Below are 10,831 nucleotides of genomic sequence, written 5' to 3'. Positions count from 1 at the left end.
ACACACACACACACACACACACACACACACACACACACACACACACACACGCAAAACCAATCTTCTAGACCTAAGTTCTTAAGATAGGGCCCCAAGGGTGGGAAGAAGTTATATAAAATTAGATCTATGTTTGTTTTTTGGGTGGGGAAAAGACTCACTATATTTCAGCAGGTTGTCAAAAGGTCTGTGATTTAGAAAAATGGTTAGAACGTACGGTCTAGACACGTGTATGGGGAATGTTTCTGTGGTGGTTTCTGGAATTTCTATGCCCCAGTTGTCTCTCTGAGGCTCCCCGAGCACAGCATGGGGCACCATTCCAGATGTAGTCCTTAAATGGTAGATTATTCATGCACGCACACGTCCTATGCTGACATGTAAGACCTGGTAGGGTGGACAACTGACCTTGCAGCATGGCTTTGACACTGGCATAAGATTTCCCTGACAGTGGCTGTAAAAAACAAGCTCTTCTGAGAACTATGGGCATCCTGGAAAGCAGCAATATGTAGGAACAGGGAGTTGGCTTGTCTGCACTTGGAAAAGGCATTTATTTCTCGGTAGAACCCATGTTTAGGCAAGTAACCAGGGCTGGGGCAGCGTGAGCTCCAGGGCTGTGAACCAGAGTCATACCCTGGCAACAGCCATCAACACTGAAGAGGACCTGGGGCTTTGCAGCTGACCTTGTGGCTGTGGCGGCCATTTTAGATGATGCCACTCAGCTCCCTGGCCACGCCCTGCTTCCCACCCACCTCACATTGGTGGCTGCTCATTTTTCTTTGACTAGAATCAAACCAAACAAGCCTTTATTAATAACCCTCAGGAATCTTCAGAAAGATCAGACTTACACTTGAAGAATTAAAAATATTTACCTCCACCTACAATTAAATCCACTCCTTTAAAGCTTTGCCCTAATTGAGGCCTGAAGCAGGGAGGCCTGGGAGGTGCTGTGGCCACCTTAGACCTTCTGTCTCTGACCTCCCATGGCTTGTTTGGTCTCACGGCATGCTGCTATAGCCTCTGAGTTCCTAGCATCCAGCCGGATTTCTCACTCTTTTGTTGTTTGCCTTTTTATAGACATTCTTTAACTTACATTTATTGACTATTTACTTATACTAGGCACTGTAAGTGAATTAATTCATTTAATAACTTTATGACAAAGTAAATATTGTGCCCATTTTACAGGTGGGAAGACTGAATATCAGAGAGGTTAGAGGCATGACTTCTGCTCCTGAGATGTTTATAATCTGTCTGGGGAAGAAAAATATAGCAGATTTATTTGTGCATTTACATACATGTATATATATATATGCTTTTATATATGATAATAGGAGAGGCATTGCAAGCAAACAAGGACATGTGATGTGCACTGCTTGTACGTGTGCTGAGGCATAAATAAGAAAAGAATCACTGCATTTTATCCAGACATGTCATAGATTGGATCTAGTCATGATGGGTTTGATTAGATTTAAAATCAAGGAGGAATCAAGCTAGTTAAAATGGTTTTCCCTATATTTTCATTTTCATATCCTATCTTAGTATGGGCAAGCACATTAGAAGTCATCTAGTGACCTTATCTAGTTTAATCTCATTGCAGATGGGGAAACTGAGACCCAGAAAGGTGAAGGGCACATGCCTTCTTCATATCTAGAAGTGGAATAATGGGGCTTCTGAAGTTCTATTTCCACCATACTGGATGCCTTTACTATACTACATCAAATAATTGCTTCTAATGTAGTGTCTTAGATTCCTGATTTTCTGGGGCCAGGGACTGTAGGCTTGAGTTTGTAGAGGCTGACAGAGAAACCCCCTCCCATAAACAAACATAGGTGACCAGGTAGTAGGATGGCAGAGGCTCTGCAAAGAAACCAGTTCTGTCCTAATTGAAGCATCCAGTTCTGGCTCCATCTGGGCCCTCTCTGACTATCCCAATCTGTCCTTCACAGGCCAGTGCAGTAGTGACCTGTTCCAGTCCACACACAATGTCATTGTCAAGACCGAACAAACCGGTGAGTAGTAGTGGACAAAGGGAGCCAAACTAGACAGGCAAAGCCCCGGGGAGGAGAGTTGGGAGAGGGCAAGAGAGAATGCGGGAGTGTGTTTTGGCAAAAAACACAGGGAGGCCTTTTCCCTGGCTGTTTCCAATGGGCCAGCCTCACCATGAACCTCATTCCTCCCCTTGCCACCAGTGACTGCCGCCTATTTCCGATTTATAGACTTATGGGGAGCCACACTTCTCTGCTTCCTACTCCAGGTCATGGCATCATCCAGACTTCAGACTAGTAGCCAAGGAAATGCAGAATCTAAGGTGGGCCTCCCCACCACAAAGTGTCAGGGGACTGGACTTGGCCAAGTTTGGAAAGAGAAGAGGGAGGGGCAATGTCTCCTCTTCTCTCCCACCTCCCTTGATGGAAGTGTGTTTCACATAAAGGGGCAAGATGCTGAATTGATGTTGTGGTTAACATAGTTTTAGGGGCCCTGGAGAGCTGCTGCAGAGATGCACAAAGGCATCTGCAACCCAACTCCTGCCTTAGGTGTGTTTTTATATGAAGGACACAATTCTGGGCTCTGAGCAGAGTCTACAGTTCCATAGCATCTACACTCATTTTCATTTCCTTTCCCCTGTCCTAAATCTCTCTCCTGGAGACTGTCCTCCGAAGTTCATGGGCCATCCTAAAACTGTGCAGCAACTACTGCTCCTGGGTCACTCCTCATATTCATGCCAGGGAGCCTGTGTGAGCCACATGGGTCAGCCAAGCTTGACACGGGCCTCCCTGAGGATGGGTCCCAGTCACCCGGGACAGAATTCGACCTGTGGGTGATTTATGAGTCACTTGAAGCCAAAATTGGCCCATGCAGTTATTTACCCTTTTATAGGTGGGCTGGCCTACCATTATTAAAGAAAAAAGGAATAGCTGCTAAGCATGTGAATTAGGCTTTGCTAGCCCTGCCCTTCTCTTCAGAGGCCAGGGGATGGGCCACCTGGATGTTCTGTGCTTTACAGACCTGGCCTTGACCTAGAGACGGATGCAGGACTTGGTCGGGAGGATGGCACCCCCCCTGCTTGACCTGACAGATGGCCCCACTGGAGGAGCTAGGGAATACTGGAGAGGTCCCAAATAACTTGATAATTCCTCCTTGACCATCCAGACGTTCTTGTGTTGCCAGTTCAGAAAAGCTGAGCTGAAGGGTGGAGAAGAAGGTCCACCCTAGGAGGAGGGGAGAAGAAGCTCATAGAGGGGCCAACACCCCCAAACCTCTGTGGTTCAGTTTGTTTTCAGAGACAACAACAGGTGTACAAGGTGACCCAACAAGGAGAAAGGGTGTAACCCTAAGAGATTGGGCTTGGGGTGTCCAAACACGTAGCTATTAGTTAAAATACCAGCTAAATCCCTATGTCGTAAACAGGAGGACTTAGCCAGTAAGTCAGGTTTTATACCATTTGTGCTATAAAAACAAAATGAAACTCAGCCAGTGGCTTACACCCCAGCCCTAAAAGTCAGAACCTAGCAAGGAGGGGAGCTGAGGGTAGCCTAGGTCTGCGGTGAGGAGAAAGCAGGAAGTTTCTGGTGAGGACAAGGTGAGAGATCTCACAGCTTTTGGCTAGCCAAGGAAGAGAAGGCTTGTGTTGGAGGCCAGCCCAGATCTGGGGGTTGTGTGGGAGTTGAGCTCCATTTGGGGTAGGCGGAGGGGAGTTCCCCTTGAATCTGAAATCTGAAGAGTCAATCAAAGTGAGACGTGCTCTGCTTACCGCAGCACATAGAAGAAAGAGAGAGAGAGAGAACGAGAGTGCTTCCTTTCTGTGATGGGGCTCCGCTCTTAAAAGGTGCTTGTTTGATTTAGTAACACTGTCCGCCCCTTCTCCTTTTTTTTTTTGAGAATTTTATGTCTTCCTCTAAGCGAACTGGAAAAACCTAGAGGGAGGGGGCTGTCACCCAACTTGGATGGCAAATCTCTGGATTTCAGCAACTAAGAAACTGTGATAAGACTGAGACTGAATAAACTCTTCCTGAAAGAAACATCATTAACCCTCCGAAGAAGATATTAATAGAAAAAGATGCTTATTAATAATTTATAATACCTTTAAATCAATTTAACCCTAACAAGGCCTTCCCCTCACCACACCCCAGGGTAAACATATTCTGGAAATTATGCAGTAGAATGTAAAACAGTGCCAAGCCGGGTTAGGAAAATTCCCGGGAACCACTGGTCTAGGACAGGTTCCCACTCTTGAAACTTCTCTCACTTCCCTAAAAATGTGATGGGTATAGAACACATGGATGAGGCCATTTCCTGAGGACCCTGAGAGGAAAATGAGACAACATTATTAGAAAGTAACGTGGCTGAAGCAGAATCTTTTCCGTCGTCTCTGAGGACCACTCCCCACCCTCTATACCTTGTTGATGAACAGTGAGTTAGAAAACACAGCCTCTTCTCCCTGGGGAAAATGATCGCTGACCATTCTCCTTCTCTATTTTTTATAGACCCTTCCATTATGAACACCTGGAAAGATGAGAACTATTTATATGACACCAACTATGGTAGCACAGTAGGTAACTAACTCTCAGACATTTAAGGCCCTTTGCATTCTTATTCTGTTTGTCTAATAGCCACAATGTTCATTACGAGGTGCAGTGGGGGCTCTAAATGTCCTTATCTTTCATGAACACAGATTTGTTGGACAGCAAAACTTTCTGCCGGGCTCAGATCTCCATGACAACCACCGGTCACCTTCCTATTGGTAAGTTGTCATCACCTCTGAGGCTGGGTGTGCCTATGCTTAGGGAGAATTGGTGGGAATTACCAACAACTGACATTTCTGCCTTGCTGGAGTCTTTCTCATTAAAGGGCTAGGAAAGGGATGGACTTGCCTTTAGACAAGGTTTGCTTCTGAGGCAGTATTTGTACGTTGAAGATAACCAGTAGGGATCCTCTAGGCAAAATGTTGGCCCTTGTGATACCAGTGTTGTGACAACGAAAGTTGTTTAAGCTTTTCTTTCTTTTGAATGAAAACTTACTCTTACAATATAGCTGATGAAATTATTCATATTTGTGTATACTTATGGGAAATAAGGCTATATTTAATTTTCAACAAACTACATCTGGCTTTAGAGAAAGAATACCTCATAGTGAAATTCAAAGGTCTGTTACCCTGTGATGGTTTCTAGGTGAAGGGGTAGCCAGTGGAAACTTCCAGAATCCCCACAATTACACTGTTTTGTCAGTTTTTAAGTCTAATTCTGATGACTCATCAGTGCGCTCTAATCAGTCAGAGCACCTGCATTTTATGAGTTACATTCGTATTAGCTGCATTTGGTTAAGATTGAACGCAACTGGGGCTATCCATGCTTCTTAACCAAGGTTACGCTGGATGAGAAGGTTGGGATGTTGGGAGTCTGGGAGAGGGGATTTCAGATTACCATCCCCACCTACAAATAGGTGTATTGGCATGTACAGTGTGGGAATTGGTTGAAAGAGGATCTCATGGTTTCTGGTGATCTGGGCACAAACTTGTGGATCTCTTTGGGTCTATGAAATGGCACTTAGACATCATTCACAAGTGATAGTGCCGCTCTCCTGGAATTGAATTTGGGGCAACTTCAGAACTGGGATTTAATTGAGTCTTTGTGAAAGAAATTAGTCTGCAACCCTTGCTTCCTATTTTTTTTCTGTTTTTGTTTTTGTTTTTGAGAACTGAAATAATGAAAGTTTTTGGTTTGAGGTTTTGTTTGGGTCAAGCCCCTTAAATGAGATGGGGCTGGGAGCCAGTGTAAATGCTTCTGGAATTGAGGTTAAGAGCTGAGGCCAGCATAGCTCTTGACTTCTCCTTACCCCAATAGCCCTTAGCATTATGTGTCACTTGAAGTATTTGTTAAAATTAGGAAATACATCAAACACTGGCAAGGCTTGGCTGTGTATTTGCTCTTCTGGGGGAATTGAGCCAACAAGGGTAAAATTTCTGTGGCAATCATTGCCACTCAGTCAAGACCATGGGTTTCAGGGCTGAGGAAACCTCCCGAGTCACACTCTGAGTTCCTCTGCAACTTCCTACGGTGTCACCTCCCACACCCTTCCATCCTTTTGGGTGGGTCTTTGGCTTATGGCAAAAGATTCCAGCTAAGAATGAAGCTGAACCATCCACTTCCTGAGCCTTAGGGGCTGGTAGGTCTTGAGGTACCCAGGAAACCAAAATGTCATGGCCACAGCTCTGCTGCCCTGATGGTGGGACATCCTCTTTTCTATATCTTGACTTACACCTTCTAGAAGCTCAAAATCAATAGGGGCCTTAGAGGCCAGTTTCTGTTTTCACATTTGCAGCAGCAAGGAACTCGTTCTCTCCAGAGTTCACTGATTGTATTTTTCAATTATCCTTCTTAAGATGGGCTCAGGAATCTGCTCTCCTTTAGCCTCCTGATCCTTGTTCTCCCCAGCCCCCCATTCCTATCCTGTGATTGTAACCCAGGCTGGAAAATGAGATCAACCACCTAGGCCCTAAAGAATCAATGCAGTCTCTTGGGTTGGTGTATTCGCTGGGGTAATAGCCAGCCCTTCAGTAGGTTAGTTAATTACAACCTTATATGGGTCAGTTTCTTTCAGAGTAGTTTATAGTCTCTGCTGGATGGAACCAGAACCCCCGGAAAAGCCTTTGTCATTTGCCTGAGTCTTTATGTTTCAAGCTCCCATGAAACTGAATGCAGTGAAGTACCTTTCTATGTTTTAATGCTAGTTACCAGCTGAGCTAAGGCGAGGCTCAGTGTAAACTGATGCCCTCTGTGATAAACACAGGTGGGGAAATAGGCTTTGTTTTGATTTCTCTGTCGTCTGTGTCATCTGCCCATTTCATAAAATGCCCGCTGCCAGTGTCCTATTCTGCTCTACAGTCCTCCAGCCTGTCATGCCAGCTCGGGCTTGATGTGTTTATCTACTGACTTGTTGAGCCTAAAGCTAGGGTGGCACAGCCTATTAGAACACTGAAATTTGTATATCCTGTAAAGAAATGGCTCACAGCTGAATCATAGGCAAATGCTTCTAATCTTTGCTTCTTGTGAAGCAGCTTAGCTGAAGTCATGCTCTCGCACTTGCATCATAAACCTGTGGCTTGTTGCTGCCCCTGCCTGGACTGGAGAGACCTTGGCCTGGAGTGCCTGGGAGCCGAGCAAGAGAGAGCCAGGCTGGACAACTTCTCCAGGGCAAGCCATTATTTTATAAGAATGAATCACTTAACCACATGGCTAACTTCAAAGGTCTTAACTTTTATTCTAGGGCACGTATTAAAGCGAGGTTAGAGATCAAAAGACATCGGTGGTAAGGCAGGCCAGTGATTCCACAGTTCACTCCTGCACACTGCAATAGGCATGGGGGCTGGAAGAAATTCGATTCTTCTTTTGCCCTTGACTGCTCATTCCCCTTTATTATGACAAAAAGGTTTTTATTTGGGAATTAAAAAAAGAGAACGCTCCTAAGCTGGATGGAGTCTAGCTTGGGTAAATGACTGACAACTCAAATAATATTTCCTCATGATTTATCTAGTCTGGGGGCTTTAAATTTCCAGTCCATGGACTCCTACATGTGCCACAGCCCCCTGAAATTGCTGAAAAAATTTCATGTGTACATATATGTGCATTTTTCTGTGGGGAGGGTCCAAGGTTTTCATCTTATTCACAAAGGCACCTGAACTCTAAAGTAACTGATTCCAGATCAACTAGGAACCCACAAACAATGATTGAGGCCAATACACTGAGAGACTCTTGTATTTTTCTGAATTCAACTCCTGGCTCTCAAATAATGGCTCTGCATCCCTCCTGGATGTCATTTGAAAAGGAGATTTGCTTGTGGCCTGCTGGGTAAATGCCACTCTTTGTCTACAGTACAACGTGGCCCTGTCAGAGTGGTGTATCACTTGGAAACCGGGGTGGATGCCAGACCTGTCGCAATATTGTCACATCCTGATGGGATGTTGCAACCTCACCCTACAACCTCTAGGGAGGGAGAGTAAAATCTCTTCGTGTTTCCTGTGAATTTGTCCTCTCACATTTCAGAGAAACCCAAGTCAGGTGCAGGCCCTGCTAGTGGCAATGCCAGGAGAGAAATTCTTAACCAGGATGACAGGTTTCTAGTTTACTCACATCTTATTAAATCCCTCTCTTCGTCCTGCCATGACGTTTGGAGAAATAGCTGGGAGCACTGAGTCTTGACCAGCTGGGTGATAAGATGGGTGAAAGGGTCCATGAACGTTGGGAAATACAGAATTATCAGATTGAAATGACCTTTGCCACTAACAAGAGCATTACAGAAGTGAACCTAATTCTTGGCAGGAAAGGCTTGTGTGAAATCTGTTATGTGCCTAGGGATATTATGTGCAGGCCACCATTTCTGGAAATGACATAGAATCGTGGTTATGTGTAAAGCTTCTGGTTTCAAACTGTGTTCATATCCTGGCTCCACATTCTGGCTGTGTGACCATAGACAAGTCATTTGACCTCCCTGTTTCTCAGATTCTCCACAGCTGAAAACTGTGGATCATATTAGTACCCGTCTCATAGAGTTATTGTTTGAATTAAATAAAGTGATTCATGTAAAGTGCTTCGTACAGTGCCTGGTACATAGTAAGTGCTCAATAAACAGTAGCTTTTTTTTTTTTCCTTAACCAATTTAATTGGAACTAATGGTCAACAGTTCATAGCTTTTTTGAATAATAGGCCTCTCTTGATAATCGAATGGATGCTATGAACCCTGTCCCTTCACATGTGGTTTCAGTCAGTCCAGATGCCCTTGGAAGGCCACACTGGAAAGAGGGCCCTAGGTGAGGAAGGGCACATGGAAGAGATCAGGTTTGCTGGCCCAGGAACTACTTTGTATTAAAAGTGGCTGGTTTTTGAGTGTGAGAGTCTTTGTAAGATCTGCTTTGGTCCTCCCAACACACACACACACACACACACACACACACACACACACTCTCTCTCTCTCTCTCTTTCTCTCTCTCTCTCTCTCTCTCTCTCTCTCACACACACACACACACACACACACACACTCTCTCTCTCTCTCTCTCTCTCTCTCACACACACACACACACAAACACACACACACACAGCTTAGATCACTTAGTTTTCTTTCTGAGAAGAATTTTTATTTCCCAGGTCCGCCTCCGTCATCTCCTCTCTGGTAACAGTCCCACGCATGGGTTGCCATAATGAGTCATTTGTTAAACTAATCTGTGTTTCCATAGTCCACTGTGGCCCTCTGTACTGAGCCTGGGCCACTCAATGGCCCCTTTGTCAGGCTGATTAAAATGTAACTTTGCATGCCAAAAAAGGGCACTCCTCTGGCTTAAAAGCCATCTTTCTTTGTTATAAATGTTTACATTTTTGTATTATGTAAAAAAAAAAACAACCTTTCAATGATCTAAATCTTTCAATGGTTTTCATCTTCTCAGAGTCATGTCCTTAAAAGTCCCTTAAGGCTTTAAAGATCAGAGCCTCAGCTCCGCCCTCTCTGCCTCTTATAGCCACACACATGCCAAACACACATCAACCTCAGGGCCTTTGCACTTCTATCTTCACACATGGAGGCTGTTCCATAAGCTTTCTGCATGGCTGTCTCCCTCATATCCTTCAGGTCGTGGAATCAGAGAGGTCTCCTATGACCACTTTATACTAAATTGCAAATTATTCTCAAGTCCATACATCTATCCCCATTTCCCACTCTGCATCGTTTTTTTCCATAGCATTTATCATCTTTGTTTGGTTTGGTTCACTAGCACATACTCAAAGAGTGCCAGGCATGCAGCTCAATAAATATTGCTTAAATGAGTGGATGCATGAATGAAAAGGAGAATTGTAGGAAATAGATCAACTAAAGGCTCTCATTTTTCTCCTTAGCAGAGTCACCTGAGATGAGAAAGGAGCAAGACCCCCCTGCCAAGTGCCACACCAAAAAGCACAGTAAGTTGGGTGGCTTTCAGATGGCCTTTGGGCCTTCCCATCTCATCAGGCATATCTGGAGGCCACTAGTTTTTAGGCAAATATTGCCTCTGCCTGCCGCCTTCATGTCTTCACCCCAAATAGGGTAGAGTGAGAAAACAGAGGCATCACTTTCTAGAACCTCCCTCTGCAGCTGTTTCTCAAAGTTGAACCCCACTGGACATTTCTTCCTCATTCTGTCATATGTGCTCTAAAACTGAGACACCCAGTGCCTAAGAACCGCTTGCAGGCATGGGGTTAGCAATTTCCATCTCTCCCAGAAGAAAAGGGTGGGAAGAGGAGGGAGATAAGAAGAAATAGCTGAGACACTTCATCCTTTTTTTTTTTTTTTGCTGAATGTTGGCCTCCTACCTTTGTGGAATTATCATTCCAAGAAATGACTGTTTTTTCTTAAGATTCAACTCTTTGGAGTTGGATGTCCCCCAGTAATAAAATCTTATGAACATATACAAAATGTCAGAGACATGGAATTGTGGGTGGAACACAGAAAGAAATCAAGATAGTATAATCCAGGCCAGGTGCAGTGACTCACGCCTGTAATCCCAGCATTTTGGGAGACATGCGGTTGGATCACTTGAGCCCAGGAGTTCAAGACCAGCCTGGGAAACATGGCAAGACCCCATCTCTGCAAAAAATACAAAAATTAGCTGGGCATGGTGGCCCGTGCCTATAGTCCTAGCTATTTGGGGGGCTGAGGCAGGAGGATTGCTTGAGCCAGGGAGGCCTAGGCTGCAGTGAGCTGTAATTGCACCACTGCACTCCAGCCTGGGCCACAGAGTGATGCCCTGTCTCCCCCGCCTAAAAAATAGTATAATCCAGAAATTACAAGGAATTGGAATGTCTTTACTATCTGCTAT

General features: G+C 44.8%; 1 protein-coding gene across 4 annotated transcripts in view; it reads left to right on the top strand.

Moving 5' to 3' along the window:
- EHF (ETS homologous factor) overlaps nt 1-10,831 on the top strand; it is a 41,379-nt gene that overhangs the window by 25,146 nt on the left and 5,402 nt on the right. For 3 of the 4 annotated variants that reach the window (XM_032283595.1, XM_032283596.1, XM_032283593.1), the window contains exons 4-7: nt 1,941-2,003; nt 4,479-4,547; nt 4,667-4,735; nt 9,873-9,935. In XM_032283595.1, coding sequence (XP_032139486.1) covers nt 1,941-2,003; nt 4,479-4,547; nt 4,667-4,735; nt 9,873-9,935 — 264 coding nt within the window. The remainder of the gene's footprint in view (nt 1-1,940; nt 2,004-4,478; nt 4,548-4,666; nt 4,736-9,872; nt 9,936-10,831) is intronic. The other variant, XM_032283594.1, reaches the window with a different exon arrangement.

Source organism: Sapajus apella, unplaced genomic scaffold (genome assembly GCF_009761245.1).
Source record: "Sapajus apella isolate SASKATOON/1434 unplaced genomic scaffold, GSC_monkey_1.0 scaffold14, whole genome shotgun sequence".
Classification (NCBI taxonomy): Eukaryota; Metazoa; Chordata; class Mammalia; order Primates; family Cebidae; genus Sapajus; species Sapajus apella.
This window is presented reverse-complemented; position numbering and strand designations above follow the sequence as displayed.